The following is a 21,786-nucleotide window of genomic DNA, read 5'->3' on the forward strand; positions in this document are numbered from 1 at the left end:
CTCCCACTGCTCTGAAAGGCATCTTTCCACACACAGTTACAATGCTTGAAACTCCACTCAGAATTCAGAGACAGGAATTGCAGAGTATTTCCAGCACAAAGGAAATACCTGTCATTCTGTACTAGTCTTTGCTCTAAAACACTTTCACAATGTAACTCCACCACAGCATTTAATCTACAAGCAAGAAGCACACGAACAGAATAAATGGTATTTGCTTTTGAAAATACATCACACCTTTATTTAGCAGCAAGGACTTGGAAGAAAGAAAGGTTTATTCACCCGAAAAGAGAGAGCAAAATAATCTTTGCCAGTCCTATCTTATATTAACATGTTTTTTCCCAGCCGTCTGTGGGTGTCACTCCTGAGGTCACTTACCTCTGTTTCTTTATCTTCCATGATATTTACAAGACCCAAGAAAATATTCTGCAGTTTGATCAGAAATGGTTCTGGATAGATTGCCCAGTCTTCCCATGCTCGGAAGCATGTCATCACCCGTTGCTAGAAGCAAGAGGAAAAAAATAAATACTGAAACAGGCGTATTGAGAAATTTTATATGATGGGAAATAAACCACAGAGAATTACTACTGTAGACAACTATTTTTAAGTAGTTCCATACTGAAGTATATTAAAATGATACCAAGCTGGACAAGACTAGTAATTTTACAAAAATACAAATACAGGAACTACATTTTAAGAAATCTCACTTGGGTTTCATTTTCCCTTTAAATTCCTGTTACATTATTCATTTTGGCTGTTGCCAGTTCTATCCTGATAGTAAATTTCATTCTGACCCAATGTTTGAAGCAGGTGCAGACTCTACCAAATCTAAGAGAAAATATCTGTTCGTAAAATAAAATTACTAAAATTAACATTGGCTTATATGAACTGAAATTGCGTTCCTACTTTTATTTGTTCAGCCTGGAGAAAAGAAAGCTCTGGGGAGACCCTAGAGCCCCTTCCAGGACCCAAAGGGGCTAAAAGAAAGCTGGAGAAGGAATTCTTACAAGGGCAGGTAGTAACAGGACAAGAGGGGAATGGCTTTAAACAGAAAGAGGGTTGGTTTAGATTAGAATTATCAAGAAATTCTTCAGTGTGAAGGTGCTGAGGCAATGGCACATGTTGCCCAGAGAAGCTGTGGCTGTCCCACCTCTGGAAGTGTTCAAGACCAGGCTGAATGGAGTTCTGAGCAAGCTGGTTTAGTGAAAGGTGTCTCTGCCCATGGCAGTAGGGTTGGAACACATGATCTTTAAAGTCCCTTCCACACCAAATAATTCTACAATTTTTCTTTTTTAAAAGCATATTTGAGAATATGTGTTTCAGTTCAAGTTTGACACACTCTGTGTAACTGAAGATGTAGATATATTTTTAAAATCTGCCTCTCTTTACCATATAATTATAAAAAAATTTAAAATAGCAGATAACTAAAGTTGATTCTCAGTCTAGAGCAACTGAGAGCAGAAGGAGGACAACCAGGATGAAGATCTTCATACAGACAAACTAACTACTCTGTAAGCTTCATATTTAAAGCTTCTGACTGAAAAATCAAAAGAAAAGTGCAGAGGAACCATGGAAACAGAAGGGGTCGAGCATAAGAAGCAGAGAGCATTTGACCTCAAAAATCACTCTCAAATACCCATGGTCAGACAGTTTATCAAAACTCTAAAATAAAGCCTGACACAAAACATTTGGAAGTAACTTTATGCTGTTCTGCTCATGAGCTTCTTTCCCACACACAGCACTTCCACACATATTCACTTCTGAAACTGAAATACAGGTGGCCCAAGAACAGTAAGAAAGTTAGTAGGCCTTGTTTGCAATTCAAGTAATAGATACTTATCCTCTCAACTCCACAACTGTACATCTACTGGTATAATTTAGCTGGCAGATGCTCATTTCCTTCCTTAATTTCAAGGCTATCCTTGCAAAAAAGAAAACTTTTTAAAAATTATTCTTTTTAAAGCCTAAATAGGGACCTTGATGTCCAAGCCACCTATCATAGTATGCAATCCCTTGTGCAGGAACATCTATTTATGTGACTTCTATGTCATGTAAATAACAATGAAATACATACCTTGAAATTTTCAGACTGTAAATGGCCTTGTATTGTACGGTAAGTAGCATTGAGATCAGAGAATATCTGACATAATTTTGTTTCAAAACTAGAATTAAACATATACATTTCTTTAGTTAAACTTCATAATATATGTTTTCCAGACATAAATAATTAATGAAAATACCCGGGACACAGGACTCAAAAGCACAAGATTCTGATCCTTACAGTAGCCATGAACTGAACTACAAAGCAAATATGATTTCTATATATTAAATCACCTTGGACAACAGCAGAACTGTGAAGGGAGATCTTCACATCTGCTGCAGTCTCTTTATACACCCTGGAAAGATTGGAGGATGATAAAAGGAGTTTTATAACCTTAAACAGAATGAAAGAATTGTCTCAAAATTCAATCTGTATTTTTAAAATATTCTTAGTTATACTTAATTTCTGATTTGTTCAGTGAAGCCCTCAATGAAAGCACAGTGAGCAACAGCTGTCCAGCTTCCCTTGAGCTTCTCACAGTGTGCAAAAAGTAAATCAGCAAAACAGAGACACATTGCAACAAGAAACATCAATTGCAATCACTAGTTTTGTAACATGCTGAGTATTTCCCACCATGCTGCCCTAACATTAGAGAGGCTCCAGGAACTAGACACAAACATTTAATATGACAAAGATACTGTCCCTTGGACATTTTTCCTAAATTCTGCTCAGCACCTTAGAAATAAAGAACGTAATAACCCCTTATACCTTATCCTAAGTTTATGGTAAGTTACACCCATCCACACTTTAATAAAAATAAATCTGTTTCAAAAATTTACTTCTTTGCTTGACCTATCTGCTATACCGTATCTGGAATACTGTCTACAGGCTCTTTTTGTCAAGAGTCACATGAGGTATTCTCACCACGCAAGTGGTCCCTTGCATAGGGCACATACATTTTTTGCATTACCAGCATGCTACATCTTACACATTTTCATGCAAACAGATATAAATACCATCAGACTGTAATAGCAGTAGCACAGTAAAGTCTGAATTTCCTACAACCATGTTTATCCAGAAATATGCATACAGAGATGAATTTAAGAGGATTTTTTCAACTGCCAATCACCTAAAATGTTATACTTACAATTTTCTATAGTAAGAAGCATTGGCAACTTTAGCTGAAGAGTTGTATAACACATCTGACACTAGATACAATCTTGCAATCTACAATAAAAAACAGCCAAATTAAGACAACTCCAATTTAAATGCTCCTGAAAATAAAGGCATTTTCACAGAAAGAACAAAACTTTTAGTACAAAACTTCAACACTACCTGAAACTCATGAAATAATGTTTGTAAATTACATGCACGTGCTGCTAAGTGAGCTCTTCCCCCAAAATACATGATTATAGAAAATCTCCACACCTTCTTAGGAAGAGGAGTCTTGAGGATGGACAATGATTCTGTAATGCAGTCTACAATTTCCTCAGCAGCTTCTGCATTATTCAGACAGAAAACCATTGCATCACCAATGTCGTTCTTCCGAGGTGTTAATCCACGTAGAATTTCCTCTAGTTTGTCCCTCTGTCTGAAATACCAGGAATTTTAATACTTTCAATATGAAATAAAAAAATATTTCTGCAAATTTCCACTGACAATGTTTTTTTGTTTTCTCATCTTCAGGAGAAAAGCAATTTTCAATATTTTTATATTCTTTTGCCTGAGTTCTTTCAGTGGTTCATGAATTTATGTCTCCATATTACATAAAGTGCAAAACATTCTCACTCAAGTCTTAATTACATACAGAACCCAAGGAAAAATAGGTGAGAAATACCTAATTAAGTATATCAGTATCTCTAATAAAGTAATTATCCTTCTGGATTTAGTTTAGGCCTAAACCAAATGGTTTAGCATGCAAGTAATTTCTGCTACAGAATAAGAAACACTAGATTCAGTTAGTAAATAAATAATTACTTCACATCTTCCCTGACCTCCATATGCACAGAACGTTTTTAAAACCATCTCTTTTTCAGCCTTTCCAAAAGAAGGTATGAGAAACAAACTGTGTATTAAAACCTACAGAAGCATGACTTGTGTGGTAACTGTGATGAGAAGAATAAAATAAGCAAAACAATTCCACATGTCAGTAATACACTTGTAACAACAGCAAAATTAGGAAAAGCAGGTCACTATTTCCACTACCACAGCCACCCCCAGTACACTGACACTTCATAGCAAAGAACTCTGATGATCTCTGTCTTCCTGTTCATTAACAACTGCTCCCAATCTTAATTTCTGATGAACAGCATCAGTAAGTTTAAGATTACAGCAACGGTTTAGTTTGTGAGGTCATAACAACGTTGAGAAAGATGCCACATATCCTCAGCTACAGACAGCAGCAGAATATGGGGAAAAACTCTCATCTTCCTAATCCTGTTCAAACTAAGGGTTAGTAATGATTGGAATGAAAGGTTCAGTGATGACAAATCAAACCAAATCAAGAATGTATTTAGCAGCAAGGATGATCAGAAGCCCTGAGGTGAAGAGACCCTTACCCAGACATGTACATAATACGAAGACAAGTATGACAACTTAGGGGATGACACATTACAAGTACAAGAGCACAATGGGCAAACCCAGGCAGAGCAGCCATCAAGGCAGCACCATCAATCAATCAGTGGTGGTACGTACTCTTCCTTAAGTGCACCCTTCTTGTTTGGTTCCTCCACAAACGCTTCTGTTTCTTGCTCTTCTGACATCCCATGCAAGTATGGATTCAATGGTGGTGGCCTCCAGAAGGATCCATTTTTGAACATACGAAAATCTTCTGTCCTCCACTTGGTTGGAGCATCCCCCTACGAAAATAAAACAGAAGAATTTTTACTTTGGCGTTATTTTAAATCACTATGCTTGAAGCTATAAATTATCACTAAAATTCTACTTGCCTGAAGAATTGAATAAAGCTTCCATCTATAATACACATGGGCTGGAGTCTGGTTTTCAAATAAAAACCTAAATCAAAGAGAAAAGAAAAGACACAAAGCATATTACAAATCTTGAACTGACAAAAATTTAAAGGAAGCATTAAAAAAAAAATAAAAGAACAACCAAACCCTGTTCAGAATCCCACCTCAGCTGCAGAGTGAACACAAGGAGCTAAAATCACATACACCCACAGCACAGCCAGGCAGAGCATGTTCAACTGCCCCACGCACTCACGCACACACACACGCAATCTGCAGAGAGAAGAGCTCCCCAAAGGCACAGCATTGCTCAGAACTCAAGAGCAGAGCAAACAGAAAGAACAACTGTGCAACCCCACAGCAATCATCAGTGCAAAGAGTCACTACAGGAGCAAATGCAACCTCAGCTCAAGTGACGCAGGAGCCTGCAGTTGCACAGTAAGGTGACTCATCAAATACTGAATTACTGGTTTTCCACCAGTAAACTGTCTGGCAGAACACTGGCAACATCTGATGGAGGATGTGGGGGACAAGCACCCCATTTCTAATGGCCAGGATATTTTGACCTGTATATTTTCTCGCTTTGCGTATAAAAACCATAACGCAGAATATTAACAACAATGAAAGTAGTTGGTGTCATTTGCAAGTGAAGCAATGTAATCACCTGAACATGGGGTTGTTGATTTCTCGGTTCATGATCATGGCTTCGAACATGGGCCCTTCCCGAACCACAAACTCTATCATTCGATGTATCAAAGCGAGCAAATTCCTACAACAACAACACAGTTAAAGAAAAATTGATTCAGACCTAACACTATATAAAACTACACTCCACCTAAGATACTACAACTGTGCAGGAGATTATTTTGCTGTATTGTTAAGAAATCTGCATAAAAGATAAGGCAACATGGAACATATTATAGCTTTGCATCACAGACACGGGCATTCTAAAAATCAAACCATGCCTAGCAGTGGTGGAGTAGGTATTTAAGAGACCTCCTTCCTGAATTTCCATGGCTTAATCTACAACCATGTCTTGCTTAGCAGAAGCCTGACAGACAAATATGGGCACCTGAACACCCAAGTACAATTAGCTATCAAAAACTAAGCCCTCATCTACATTGTCTAGAAGTAAGACTGAAGTGTTATCTGAAGTTTTACAGGGGAACAAGTGGCTGAATATTTTGCTCAAAATAAATAACACATACTTCTGAATATTCAACAGAGTCTGAATTCAGGTTTCAAACTATTGAAGTATGAAATGAAAAGCAAATAGCCTTCTTGATGCCAAACAGGGAAATATATTTATTAAATTTAGATAACCTCTTTTTGGTCAAGACTCAACTACCAGCATAGAACAAAACTGTCCAGCCTTTTGTGTCATACCATCCCATGTTCCCTCCCTCATACACCCAAGAGAACTAAATCACAATTTGAAAAAATAAAAATCTGTATCACTTCATTCAGCACTATATCCTGAGACAGGCAAGAAGTGCATGTGAAGTGCACATTTTTCAATGCAGAGTCACTTCTAAGCATGCTAACAGGAGAGAGTCATAAAAGCTTTATCAAAAATAGTGACAGCCAGTTTCCATCCCTTTGGGGTTTTATGGAAACAGGGTCCTGAATTTTTAGAATAGATTACCTACATATAGCAAAAGCTTCCACAGCACGTGTCCTTTGAATGTGATGCAAGCCAAAAAAATATAGATTTTTGCATTTTTTATTTCTTTTCTTAGATGCAACAAATGGATATTGGTTCTTTACATGTAATTTATTAGATTTCCGTATAGCACTTTTTTAATGACTGAAATTCCATAATTGCTACATTGTAAAGTTGCAGAATTTTCTATTACTTCTTAGCAATGAGGTGACTATTTTCTACCATGAGTATTCCAAGTTCTGCCACAGATATAATGCACTAGATAAAAAAAGTAACTTAAAAACATAGCAATAGAAACCTATCCCTACCATTTGCAAGTGTTCTTTTAAACCATCTAGCACTGAATCTACATCTGCCTCAAATATTACACAAATAAAATCAGTTACCAGTTCAATTTTCCTGTCTGCTTTTTATAATCCCAGAAACATTGCAAAGAGGACATAGTTTCAACAATTCTGTAGCCATTTTATTTACAGCAGTGTTCTGAAAGTCTAAACAGCCAGACTCTTCTTGTTATATGAACTGTATTTGAAAACATCAGCAAGAAAGAAAGCTACAATTAGCTTTCAAGCCTCTGAGCTGTTACAGCATTCGTTTATTTTAAAGCAAATCCAATGTGATCACTTCTGGCTTCCTGCAAATCATCATTGGTTTTCATCAAATTTTTCTTTCATCAAGTAAAATCAAGTTGTGTAAGAGCAGCTTATGCTTGAGCAAGAACATCTGCTTCATGAAGATCTCTGATGTATGAAAATAGATTCAGCTCATCCCATATCTGAAAGAGGTTGTTACAGGCACTTTGATATATAAGATGTGACTACTTGGAAGTGAATTTCTCAGAAAAAAAACAATTGGTTGTACATACTCAAGGTTTGCTGTTTACTAAGTAGTAAGAGATGGTAAAAATGGTATTGAAAATTTTTAATTGAAGAAGAATAAATTAAATGCATTACCCACTGAAGTCAGTCAAAATTTTTGCACGATGGGATGCACTGAGTAATGGTCTTACCAACTGTCATTAGCAACTTCCAAAGTCATCAGCAAAAGAGTCATTAGAAGTGTTTTCAAATACAATTCATTTAACATGAGTTCCTATCATACAGGCTTTTAAAATGCTACAGTAAATAAAATGGACATGGAAAAATAATTTTTCTTTCTCTGACAGCTGCTCTGTGAGCACTGTACAATTTTACAAGTACTTGTTCTACTACTCAATATGTTTCTCAAATCAAGACTCCTCCTGGTCGCCCCAGTTATTCAAGTCTCTACCCAACAAAAACTGTACTGTCCTAAATTCCATCAAAAATACAGTACATAGGAGCATGTACTGATAAGTTTGTTAATGCACTATAACCAGCTTCACAAATCTCCTTCTGCCCCCTCCCCCCATGCGAAAAAAAGAAAAAAGGGACTTTGTGACAATTAAGACAGCGTAGTAAAAAAACGATAGTGCATTATTTTAAAATGGCATTTAGCTTAAGTTGGCCAACAAAAAAAAAAAAAAAAGGTTTTCCAGTTATAATAAAACCACATTTATTGGAGCCGATCGTACCAATGTCTGGTCAAAAACTGTATACTTTCCCAATCCATCCCATGATGTTTTCCTGGTCCCCCGCTGCCGCAGACAGTTCAGCTGGTGTTGCTCACCAAGGCCAATGTCAAAGAGAATTTGGTAATCTTTTGTGCTTCTTTACTTTTAAAACAGTGTTGTGTTCCTATGTTTGGGAAAAGGCTTTAGCTTAACTGAGCAAGAGTACACCCAGACTAGTGTGAAGGTAGGAACAGTGATGGGGACTAAAATGGAAAAATATTCTTGAAATAATACATAAGTATATTTTTCCAGTGACAAAAATTATTAACTGCTGCATTTAAAAAATTAGCAGATATCAAGTTATTTTCAAGGGCACTGGTGATAAAATGGACAAGTCAAAAAAAAAAAAAAAAAAAGAAAAATAACCCCCAAAACAACACAACCCAAACAAACAAACAAAAAAACCCCATAGCTGCATCCCAGTATGCAGAGGTTTATGTCAGGACTTATGCTGCATCTGTAAGACAATATTTCACCCTAGTGTTCGCTCACAAAATTACCCTGCATCTATCTATAGTGTTCGAATTAAATGCAAAAGAAAATTACTTAGTCTACTCTCACTTAAAAAAAAAAAAGAGTTAATAAGACAAGAATAGTTAGACTGTAAACCACACACATTTCTTTTAAGTGTCATAAAATAACCATTGCTCAGTCAAGCCATTACCTTTTCCACAACATCACCATTTTTCTTTAAAATTCCGAAGGGGAAATTTTCTATATTTAGATCAGTAATAATAAAGAAAAACATGTACCTTTCTGTTGGGATAACCACTTTGACTATGGCTTGCGACAGAGTCTGTATATGAAGTCACATCAGATAATAAACATAGAATATGTGAGTATTGTTAACAAGTAACAAGCAAAAATATACATATGCATTGAAAATACTACACATCTATCACAAACTTTGCAGGCAATCACTGCTGTGAAGTTATAACTAAGCAATTACACAAAATTCAAATGGTTGTGTCAGTGAACCATGAAGGTTCACTAATTGCAAAGTATCAGAACATTCCTGTCAGAATGTACATTGAGGCACTGAATAAGAACTATGCTGAATATATAAGAAAGGAGTTCTTAAGTTTATGAAAAGATTCTAAACTATTTGACTTGGATCACACTGGTGTTACTTTATTCCCAAGTCTTACTAAAAACAGCCCTGACATTTAAGTGTCATTCAAAGAATCAATAAATTCTTACAAATGTAAATCAAGCTGGTTTGTGATTTCAAGATACTTACCCTTTAATCAGCTAATATTCCACAAAAAGAAAAGTTTGAAAACTGACTCCATAAGTAGCATAAAATACTTACTCAATGTCCAGATTAATTACCTTCTACACAAAATACATCAACTCTTCTAGGGTAAAAATAATGCTACCCAAATTAAAATGTAGGATTTTCTATAAGGAAAACAATTTAGATACTGCAAATTGGCAGCCAAGAAAAGGGGGGGACGTAGGAGAAAAAAATCCAGGGAGCCTGGAGGGGGAAAATGATAGCCAGATTTTAAGCAGCACTAAATTAACCAAGAGCCAATAAACTGTACCCTAACACAGACATGAAAGATCTTCAGGAATTAAGTAGGTTCCCTTGGGCTACAGCAGGGAGCCAGAGAATCTGCAGACTAAGGGCTGCCAAAGTCAGCCTGAACAATGCAAATCTATGAAGCCATTGAAATACTGTCACAGATGTAGTACTTAACAATGAGATACGGCCCAGGGTACTGTAAGTTACCTTCTCAAAATCTTCCTTGTTTTTTGGTGGTGGTAACATTGGAGCATTAGGATTCTTCAACCTCTCCCTAGGCTGGGCATTGAAAGGCAGTCCTGATGGGGGAGGTGGCAGGGTGTGCTCCATCATGGAAGGTGGAATGTAGATTGGATGTGGTGGTATAGGTACAGCTTTGCCCCAGCCCAGCTTCATTTCAAACGACATAATCATCTTGCCTGAAAAAGTGAAAGAATAAAAACCTCCATTACCATGATGTAATAAACTGGTTCTGCATCACTTAAGATTTCTCCCTGTTAAGTGCAACATTTAGGTTTGCCTGCCACCGTTTACCTTTCACTTACATTGCTGATTACTGTTACTACATCTATCAGACTACAACATAGGCAAATGAAGGCCTATTACACAAAACGTTTTATTAGTCTTCCCCCAATGTCTGTCTTCAGGACATTAGAGTACACGATTATTATTGTTTGAAAATACGCAGTTGCCAGAAGAATAGTCAAGTGTAAACTAAAATCACTTCCAGCCTGGTATCTACTGAAGTTACAGAATACATCTCACTTGTCTGATACATCAACCTGAAAATGTGCTTACAGTCTGCAAAGATAATTACAGCCCTGAACTAAGAAATACATTTACCATTTAAATTCTTCAGTGCTCTTTCGGCATCTCTCCTGTTCATAAAGGCAACAAAGCCACAGTTTCTTTCTCTTGCTCTTTCTTCATCAGTTCTTGGCCACATAATTTTAACACTTGCTAATGGTCCAAAGCGGCCAAATTCTTGACATAACATCTCTTCATTCATCTACATGAAAAAAAGAGGTAAAAAATAACATTTTTCCACTGTATTTCTGTGACAATCATTCATATTATTGCCCAAATGTCAAAATTTTAATTTTTTAGTTTCTTGAGAAACACCACTTCACTGATAGCCCCTCAGTGCAACCTACTGCAGAAACAAGAATCTAAAAAATTGCACTTTCACCTTAGCATACCAAATTTTTAAAATATGATCCACCTTGCTTAGGGATATCAATGGAAAGGGAATTTTAACTGAGCTAGAGATTGGTATGCTAAACCTTAACTTTTCAGCATTATGTACAGAGCATTTATTCCAATTAATATTGCAGAACAATTCATCTGGGCCCAAACATGCCAACACTCCTTGGCTCTGAACTTACCTGAGGATTGATGTTTCCCAGATACAAATTTGTTGTGCTTGGATCTCCAACATCATGTGACCCTGGTGCATAATCATCCAGTACTAAAACAAAGGAAAAAAAACAAACAAAAAAAAGAAGTCATAATCTCTGCTATGCATTTAAATGACAACATTAAATTGAGTAAGAAAAGAATCTGTATTACCACCAGATGATCTGTTTCTTCTTGAAGGAGCATCCACTGAATATAGAGAAGAAAAATATGTACAGTTTAGTCTATGAATCTTGTAGCCCAGACTAACATAAAAAATAACATCTACTTACTTGAACGCCGCTGCCCATCTGAATCAGACTGGGGTGGTTCAAAACGACTCAATCTACCTTTTGTTTTGTGCCTTTCATCACGCTCCTCTTGGATTCTACAAAGCAAGTTTAAAGTAAGCAACAACTTAAAACCATTCTGAAGTTTTTATTCTAAAATTTTGAATTAACTTTACAATTATGCGACAATATTAATAATATGAAACAATGAGTTTGTTAGAAATTCCAATTACCAGTATGTCTGAACTTCTGTATCAACCAGAATTATTCCAGCTGCATGCTTCCTCATTCATACTGTCAGGGCCTTTTTTTCTCAAACAAAACTGAAAATAAGAACTGTGTTCTGAAAAAGTGACTCCAATTCCACACCCAACTACCAGAAATCTGCAGACGACTCAGGTGACTTTTCAAGTTGCACACAACTCCTTAGTGTCTATTTATCATTCTAGACTTTCTAAGCCTTACTCACAGGCACATCCACATGACTATTTCCAGAATAAAATGGATTTCATCTCAGTTTCTCACGCTGAGGACAGTACTCACAAGTAACTATTTGGTTTCCTGCAGCTTGGCCTTCAATCCGAATATGAAGACACTGAATCCCAGGAATACAAGGCTGTCAGTTCATCTCATTTATACCAACTAAGGAACATGCAGCAGAGGGGCTCAGGCACTCCTCACAAAGGCCATACATGGATTTAGAATGTTGTACCTACTGCTTTCTAATGCATAATTGATTTGTTTTCCATATTTAGCATCAGGATAAACATATGGCACTCAGCTGCACTCAATATATGTGCTGCTCTTTGTTGTATTACAACACATGTGGAAGTGAAACAATCTGCTTTTTCAAGCATTCTCCAGCTTGCTTTTAATACTATGTAAGTTGAAGTCTCTAGACTTGAATTACAACCCTTATTTCTGCATCACATGAAAGCTCAACCTCTTCCAACAAATTCCTCTGGATATAGGTTAGAAACACTGACAAAGCTCACTCTTTCCAAGAGTGACAGACATTTCATATTGCCACCAATCTCTCTGCTACACCCCTGTACTGGGTTTGCTGGGCAGGTTTTGGTAGTGGGGGTTACAGGAGTGGCCTGGGCAAGAAGTTGCCAGAAGCTTCCCCCATGGCTGATGAAGCCAACACCAGCCAGCTCCAAAATGGACCCAACAACAGCCAAGGCCAAGCCCATCAGCAATGGCAGTAATTAAGCCTAACTAATTTATTTTAAGCTAATTAGCTATAAAAAGGAAAAGAAACAACTTTTAAGAAACAGCTCAGCAAGAATGATCTTAAATACTGTCTGTAAAGCAAGGCAAAAACATTGGATTTTGTTTGTTTACAGTAAAGACTAGGAAACTTACTGCTTTAATTCTTCTTTAAAAAGTTCCAAATTACTCTTTTTCTTTTCCTTTTCTCCTTTCTTCAAAGGCTAAAATAAATACATATAAAAGAGCATTTCAGAAGACAAAAATGAACAGAATTAAAAATCATATAACAAAACTTTAGATAATTTCCATGCATTTTTACCCACAGCTTTCAAAAGGAGGAAAAAACAACAAAAAAAACCCCAAAACAACAACCAAACAAGACTCGAAACATTCAGACTGAGCGCTATCAAACACAAAGCTAGAAAATAAAAACTTAAGGATAGTTGAAAATAAACTGTTACTGCTCATTCTTTCAATGCAGCACATGTGATCAAACACTCTCTCTACTACATACACATTTAAAACAACTGTGAGGTATTGTGTCACTTTGTCCATCTGGAAACTAGGATGCTGACTACACCCCTAGCAAACCATCATGCTCTAATGAATTTGAGAGATGCGTGTATATATATATATATGTAAATTATTTTACATATATATTCAATTATTTTATCCACAAACATTCTACTTGAAAAGAATTTCCTTCTCTTGCTTCCTTTTGGATGTAAATACAATCCGAAAAAAGTTACTTTAAATAGCACAAGATCCTCAGGAAAAGCACTCTTGTATGACAAAGAATATGGATACTGCAATACTACTTTTTTAACAGTAATATATGTTCCTTAACTAACTCATGTGAAATATTATCTTCAACAACATTGTTTTTATATAATCAAATTTAAATGAAAACGTTTTCAATAGGCAGACATACAAAATATTTGTGTTACACACTACAGCTTTGGAAAAACTGGACTTCCTACTCACCCCAGGCAAAGTTGTTTGTTTGTTTTTGTTTTTGGGGAGGGTCTGCCAAATAAATAAAATCATTTTTACCTCATTATCTTCAATCACCATTGGACATGGCAAGTGAGTAAACTGATTGCATTACTTCACAAGTATTTATGAAAAATTTGAAAAGCAGTAATAGTCTTACATTACAAACACTTGCATATGACAGAACAGAGCTCAGAAAAATAAAAAAAAATGCTACAATTCATTTCTGTATCTGTAGAGCTTTATATACAGTGAAAATCAAAACTGCTATCCAGTAGTACCCCACTGGTCTAACACTGACATTTGTTGAAGGGAGGTTATGATGGAACTGCCCACAATTATCACATTACATTAATTTCCCACCCTAACAGGCAGCATCATATGTTTCACTTAAGCTTTAAAACTGTAGTAAGCTCTGTTAAAAGACTTTGAAGACATCCAAGACATTCATTACACATACACAGTAGTAACAGTAATCATCTGCAATTATCACTTGACTTGAAGGCTGCTTGTTCGTATTTCTATTATTTTCATTACATTTTACAATGAACCTTGGTTAAAAAAAACCAACAAACTAAAACAAAACAAAAAACCCTCCATCAAACCATGTGGAAGACAAAATAAAGTAAAAGGTGCTCAGCTTCAGAACTGTGCAAGTTCTGGAACTCAAAGAGGGATTTCTCAAACTTTACTGCCCCCAAAAAAACAAACCAAAACAAACAAACAAACTCAAAGAAACCTACCAAGAAAAACTTGGATCAACACAAAGGTCAATTTATCTTTTGGTTTTTAAGTTAAAAAAAAAAAATCAAACACAGATGGTAGCAATAGGAATTGAGAAGAATTGCTTCTAAAACCAGAAATTCTCAGGACTGAAGAAGTTGTTACTTTGCAACAGTCACTAAATCCCTATCCACAAGAAATTTGTCCAAATAAGCAGGAACACAGTAAAAAGGCAGTGCAGCACCAAATGTATTGTGCCACATACAGGGCTCCTGGGCCCCTGCATTTCATCACCTTCATATCTGCTATGGGTTCAGGCAACTCCAAATGTCCATCTTCTCTCGTGCAGATAAAACTACTCTGCAAGATCACATGGCCCTTTTTCTAAGCACTTCTAAATACATCAGGCTGGAGTTAAGATTCAAGCAAGAAACTTACAGGCTTTTTGGTTTCTATCATTAGGAGGGATGGAGGTTTCTCATTGGATGGCTGACTTGGTTGATTTTTTTGATCTGAGAATCGTGACGAAGGTTTATAGATTTTACCCCGTTTTTCATCTGTTTCATGCTCCTCTGAAATTAAAGACAAGTTGAAAGCAAATTTTATTAACTAATGCTGCACAACACTATTCATTAGAAATAATGCTGTTCCTTCAATTCAATATATTATTTCATTTTTAAAAAGCTGAAAATACAGATTTCACTTAATTTAACGTCTTTTAATATGAAGAAAAGGAATATATATTAGGTAGTCCAAACAGAAACATTTTTTCTCCTTATGGTTAAAATACAAATCACACCACTGCCTACCTCAGTCAAAGCATAAAGTAGATTTTAGCATCAAGTTTTCTTTTCTGCTTCTAATGTAACATTTTAAAATGCAATTCAAAGCCAATCTTCATCTTTACTCAAAGCCAAATGACCCACCACATCCAAAAAAAGATTAGCTATACCTTTAGATGCATTAACGATTCCTCCTCTTACAAATGTTTTCACTTTATTACCGTCACCTCCTTCAAAGGCAGCAAGGAATTCTTCATAAATTTCTGCAGCAGCCTTCTCATCCTCCTACATAGCAAATGTTAATCTATTTACTATCATCGCAGAACAACCTTCACTAGACAGTTACTCTTAAATTAGCTGTGTGACATTCCTTTTTATTTTCTAGAGTTCAAGCTACAAACCGCATCAAAGGAGTTTCAATTTTACACAATTCAAATTTCTGAGAAATGTGGGCAGAACACAGCATATAACACACAAAGCCAGTGAGGCTGTGTGCTCAGTATGTTCCTTTTCAGGAGTCTATATGAAAATTTAACATTCAAAATATGCCCAACAGAAAAGCTCAAATCAAAGTCTTATGAGCCTGGAGCTTTGTTGGCCTCAGCATGAGAGAACAGTGCCCATTCCATCTCAGTCTTTACGATCAACCTATGTGACTGAAGGAGACCAAAAGACAATAGGACCACCTTTCTGAATTTCCCAGAACACAAGTTAATTCAATGGATTAATCTGAGACACTAAATTTAGCATGATCGTGATCTTTAGGCCAATATTTCCAATACCCCAGCAGGAGATAAGCCACAACAATATAGTATGAGTTGCGTGTATGAAGTTCAAACCCCAACATTTTCAAAATTTCCACCTTACCAACTACTAGATACATATTTCCTAAAATCTGGACACTCCTGAGTAATCTAAAGTGCAGTATCAAATTTTAAGGTTTGTATTAGTTTCCAATACGGTCATTAGACAAAAAGATGTTTTATAGAACTAACAAGGATGTGTACTGAAAGTTTCAAAAATGACAGGTACTTGATAATTACTGAAATCCAATGACAGAGAGCAATAGAAGACCAGAGAACTACCTAAGGTGACAGCTGTCTCCATCCTGAGCAATACATAAATGGATTATTTTAATTCCCTATTTCAGGAAGCCAGAGACCTTGATTTCTCACAGAGAAGGAAAGAGTAAGCCTCTCTGTATCATTAATGCCATGGATGCCAAAAATACACTACACATGTAAAATACGATTCACTTTCTCTCTTGGAGAGCTAAAATTATCAAAATTAACATATTCAGTGTAAAAGTTGGTTGCAACCTAAAAGCAAACTTACTTGAGCTCTGCATACAAAGCAAAATTTTCATGGTTTACCATTACCTTCTTTTTTAATTCCTCTTGCTCCTTCTTGCTCAGAGTCCGTTTGGCAGCACTCATTTTGCCAATACTGAATGCTTTAAGTTTACTTTCCATTAGAGGCTGCAAAGGGAGTAAGGAAAAAGACATCAAACTGTTTACAGAACAATTAAAATATTTATGTTGCTTTTGACCTTGGTCTACACCAGTACTTCAAATAAAACAAGGAAAAGCCTTCCTGTACTTATCTCTAAAGTTGTCATAATCTAATACAACTAAACAAAAATTTTAATCTCTGTGGGTGTTTTTAAACAAACCATCCTTGGTTTAATGAGAAAGCTTTTAACACACCATTCATACACAGATGAAATCTGAAGGACACTTGCTGTAAGAGTCTGGACATTTACCACTGTGCAGTGCTGCAGTTTCTAAACCTTCAGAAATACACACTTGGCAGTACAATTCTTCCCCCTTCCCTCCCCTATCCCCTCAAAAAAGCTTTTCTGACTATTTTGGCCAGAAAAATGTTTGTGCAAAGTTGGACATGTAATGGAACAATCATATGGATGCTAAATTTCAGCTGTACTTCAAGGTAAAAATTAATAGCTTTGCTGGAACAACAAAATGCATTCTAGAGGTTTGCAGTTATCGGTTAAATGAAATTAAACAAAAAACCTCACCCACCTAGATCGTTTCAAATTTCTTTCCAAAACCCTGATGAAAGAAGCACTCCAGATAACAGTAATTTCTGGAGAAATTTAATTCTTAAGGCTCTATTCTGGTAGTTAACAGGCAGTAAAGCACCAAGAGAAGAAAGACAACAGGATGGAGAGCACGTTCCAAAGACATGGGCAGTGGGAAGTTACATGAGAGAAAAGATACTTCTCTGGAAACTCCTACCTTAACACAGTAATTCATGAAGAAACAGCACAACAAAAAAGCCCCAGAAGTTCTAAGTCTTGTTTTTTAAATATTTGTGATGCTCTTATACAGAGCACACAGTGATGCTTAAAACTACAATTTTTGCAATGACAGTTCTTTAAAAAAAAAAAGCTCAATAAAACATTAAGACAAATAAGGTGAACAACTTAAATGGCATATTACAAAAAATATTCTGATACCAACTGGTATCCTCTAGGAATAATTTTCTTTGTAAAGAATTTTATTTCTAGTATCAGCTTCCTATTCAAAATTTTTTTTCATAAAAAAGCACCATGAAAAACAAACTGTTTTAAATATCTTCCATTTATAATCCTTGCTTAACATCACAGACATCTCTTAGATCTGTGCCAAGCATAGGACCTAGTAGCTCATACTTCTTTGAAAATGTTCCCTCATCATCACTGAAAGTAAAGGTACCAGTGACAAATTTATGCAGTGTTGTCTGTGAAGTTATCTGTTTTATGACACTGTGTTTGTCAATGTGAGCTCCTGTGACAAGCTTATCAGGAGCTTTTAATTCATCTGTGTGTTTTTAAATTTAAAAAAATCCTGTCTTCCAGTTGTCTGAAAAACAGCTTCTATTTCAGTATGACAAACAATATACAACCTTGGCAAAACATGAGCACACAGCTACGGCACAGCAATGCAGGCAGAACAAATACCACACTCCTACCCAAGGCTTATCCTGTCATCAGAAAATAATCTCTCACAGTAATGTCACAGGATACCTGCGGATCAGCCACATGAATATTTGTTCCAGTGACAGAAAAGAAGCAGCTGCAAGATAAAGAGATCTGACACTAAGATGTGCTCAGTTTAGAAAGGGTCTCAGGGAAAAAAACACCTTCCAAGGGGCAGGAGCAATATAAAGTTAAGAAGATTGAACTAATTTATGCCTGCTAGTTAGATTCCAGTGGGCAATTATAACATCATCATTAACCACATGCAGCTTCACAGAATTCCTAATAGAACTATACAAAACTTGAAGGTCTTCCTCCTTCAAAAAATGCAAAATACTGTGAAAAGGGTAAAGCAAATGATGGAAGCAAAGAGAAAATTGCAGCTGAGTAATCAAATCTCTGTATGAAAGCAAGTTTCTGTTTAAACAGAACACTGCATTGACTGTCAAGTGGCACAAAGCACTCAAGTTCCGGTTCCATCAGTAGAAAATACTCAGAAGAGATTTAAGAGTAGTTGTCAAATTGTAGCAAGTAAAAGAAATCAATAAAACAAACTATTTCGTTATGAAAACTTTCTGCTATCACAACTTGAATAATGCTCTTACAAGCAATTTAACAGCTGGTAATTGACTTTTGCATGTACAAAATCAAATTGAAATCCTGAAGAAAATCCAAAGCACAGAATGAATCGTCTGGTATTAAGTCCCAGTTTGGCTCTTGCTTCCTGTTTTCATTTTAGCTCAGAAACAGGTAGGTCTTCAGGCAATGTACCAACCACACAACCAGGCAAAGGTCACATTACTGAGGGGATAAGGGGTGGGGTGGACAGAAAGATCAGGTTATTACTCTTATCTTTTCCTTTACCATATTCTGTTTGAAAGAAAAATAAAGGATGGAATTAGGGCCACACTGTCTCAGCTTTGAGAAGCCAAGTGTGTATGAAAAGGCTCTTCAATATCCCATGACTCCTAGGATTGATCACCTTGTATTCTCAAGCATTCCTCAGAAGGCACAAACCCATACAGGGTCCTTGCAGCTTCTTTCTGTTCCAGTACCTATTATGGATGCAGTAGCATGCATCACAGCTTCCTACACTGGTGCTTGTTTTCAAAGTTTCAACGAGTATTTTTAAACATGAAATCAATGGTTCATTTGCAAACACCTACAGGTTACATACCCAGTGCACCAGACTCTGCCTGTAGCAAGTAGTTTTCTTTAAAAACAGGCCTATTTTGAGTCTGTGGGTTTGGCTGCAATTTTTGTTTTTTTAAGCATTTTGGACTTACATGTGAATCAGCAGATCCAGTGGTATGTACTGCATCTGGCCCTCTGACCTAAGGAGAGAATGATGAGGAGGTAAGGCACGTAGTAAGAAACAGACAGCCAACCTCTGGGGGGCTTTTCCCAGTTCTTGGAATGTGATTTTCATTTCAATTTCAACATCCAAATACACAAGAACAAAGATACATATAATGTATTTTAATGACATATCTGACCTAGGTCACCTCAAGAACAATGTCAATATAAGGCAAGTAAGGGACAGATCTAAAGACAGAACATTAAAAAATGTGAATTTCCACAGCTGGATTTTATAAATACATCACTAATGGAACCACTGGGAACAAAGTTAGTTACATGGCACCCCCAAGAGCTGTCATTAAAGGACCTTAAAGATGACATAAAGTGCTTGATTACATTTGGTTTCCTATAAAATAATTTCCAAAACTGCTTTTACCATATTGTGTATAGATGGAACCTGGCCACCTCAAAAACCTCACTTTGTGACTAGGTACTAAGTGACATTATTACTTTAAACCCTAACTGAACTTCAACACTTAAACTAGCATACAGACAAAATCAGGTTTTAAATGAGCTTAAGTGATGGAGAACATGCTTTTAAATTATGTAATGCCCAAATTCCAGAAAACCTGACGTAACATTTACTATTAAGATATTATTGCCTGATGCACAATTCATACCTTAATTGAAATTTATGTCAAAGTAACACATTTCCATTAGCTGAAATCTGTTCATTTGTTGCAGAACATTAGTATTTATCCTTATTACCTGGAGTTCACAGTTTATACTAGAAATACTAGGAGATGATGCTCATTTCCAGTCTTTCAAAACCAACAAGCACCAAATGCTACTTTAGAAGATAATTTACAAGGCCTTGTTTTAACTGTGCATCCTGCTTTTTCATCAGCTAAGACAGAGACATTTTTCTTTCAGCAAGTATATTCCTATGTTATACAATAAAATCAATTTAGAATAAAATGGTCTTCAACAGAAAGCACTTCAGCAACCAGAATTAAGTGCACAAAGGTAAAGAGCAACACAAAGATGCAGCTCTTCCAAGGGAAAAGCAAAAGGCTTCTAAGAATATGTTTGAAAGTGTTTTAAAGAAAGAGAAATGGGGCAGGGGAAAAAATCATGTCTTACTCTCAAAGACCTCCCAAAACCCCTTCCTTGCAGCACTGTATGACTCACAACCACACCTCTGCACAAAAGCTAGTAACAATCTAAGATCACATCCAGCAGTAGCAGTTCATTACAATACACATGGAAGCAAGTATCTCAAGCATCTTTTACTAATGCCATTTCCTGCAAACTTGTCCTCCTGTGTACTTGGTGCTGGACTTTTTTGTGATCCACAACTGCCTCAGGCACTCAGATCAGTAATTCCGTTATGCACAGGTCTGCATACTGCACAAATGTAGCCTAAGGAAAGCTGTCCTCCCCCCAAGAGTTTATGAACGTGTAGAACCAACATCACACAGATAAAAGATGTACACTGTGCAAAAGAATTCCAGAACATGGAAACAGCATTCTTCCTGCTGCCAGCTGCCACCCTGCAGCAGCCAACACAGCAGCTGCAATTCCAGCCTCCCAAAAAACAATTTGAGACCTGCAGTTAAAAAAAAATTAAGTCTCAGAGGTGGAATGACACAGTGCTGCCTGCCTTAGTGTACCGACACAGATCGAGCGCTGCTCCAGGACAGGAGCTTGTCTGGCAACAGCAGAAAGGAATGGCCACTTCCTCATTGTCCACATCTGTTTAATTTATAGAAGTTTTAGACAGCAGCACCTCCCAACTGGGTGGTGCTACAGGGAGGACAAAAACAAAGCATTACACAGAGTAACAAGCAGTGGGAATGCTCAGTAAAATGACAGATTATCCTGAAGAAAAATATAAAAAAACTAAGACACTCAATCTGCTCCTCCACCAGCAAGCAGATGATACTGCTCAGAAAGGCTTCAGTGAGTGGTGGCACACAGACATTCTGTGTGATTCTCCCCAAACCACCAACAGGGCCCATGGCACTGTGGAGTCACTCTGAACATTTAGCTGAGCAGAAGAATTTCTATTAAGGCGCACCGAGAAAACTTCTAAAAGCAATTTTAGCTTTTGGATCAACTTTACCCCACAGTAATTAACAGCTTTGGAGAGCCACAAACTCAACAATTCTTATTTTTCAAGTCTTCTCTTCCTAGGTATAAATTTAGTTCTACCTTTGATACTACTCCTGACCAACCAAGCAACTGTTCTGACAAAGCACAAGGTTCTTGACAAAACTGCACATTGCTATCTGCCAGTTTCTAAATGGCAGTTATTTAAAAATCA

General features: G+C 36.6%; 1 protein-coding gene across 9 annotated transcripts in view; it reads right to left on the reverse strand.

Moving 5' to 3' along the window:
- The window catches only part of U2SURP (U2 snRNP associated SURP domain containing), a 42,932-nt gene that overhangs the window by 15,459 nt on the left and 5,687 nt on the right, over positions 1–21,786 (reverse strand). For 2 of the 9 annotated variants that reach the window (XM_062498762.1, XM_062498758.1), the window contains exons 2-19: positions 19,448–19,495; positions 16,564–16,662; positions 15,355–15,469; positions 14,841–14,974; positions 12,840–12,907; positions 11,475–11,569; positions 11,356–11,391; positions 11,172–11,254; positions 10,630–10,795; positions 9,994–10,205; positions 9,011–9,054; positions 5,669–5,773; positions 4,987–5,053; positions 4,733–4,896; positions 3,467–3,629; positions 3,186–3,265; positions 2,072–2,159; positions 376–498 (exon numbers count right to left, since the gene is read on the reverse strand). In XM_062498762.1, coding sequence (XP_062354746.1) covers positions 376–498; positions 2,072–2,159; positions 3,186–3,265; positions 3,467–3,629; positions 4,733–4,896; positions 4,987–5,053; positions 5,669–5,773; positions 9,011–9,054; positions 9,994–10,205; positions 10,630–10,795; positions 11,172–11,254; positions 11,356–11,391; positions 11,475–11,569; positions 12,840–12,907; positions 14,841–14,974; positions 15,355–15,469; positions 16,564–16,662; positions 19,448–19,495 — 1,890 coding nt within the window. The other 7 variants (XM_062498763.1, XM_062498761.1, XM_062498757.1 and 4 more) reach the window with 6 other exon arrangements.

The sequence above is a fragment of the Cinclus cinclus genome, chromosome 10 (assembly GCF_963662255.1).
Source record: "Cinclus cinclus chromosome 10, bCinCin1.1, whole genome shotgun sequence".
In the NCBI taxonomy this organism is placed as follows: domain Eukaryota; kingdom Metazoa; phylum Chordata; class Aves; order Passeriformes; family Cinclidae; genus Cinclus; species Cinclus cinclus.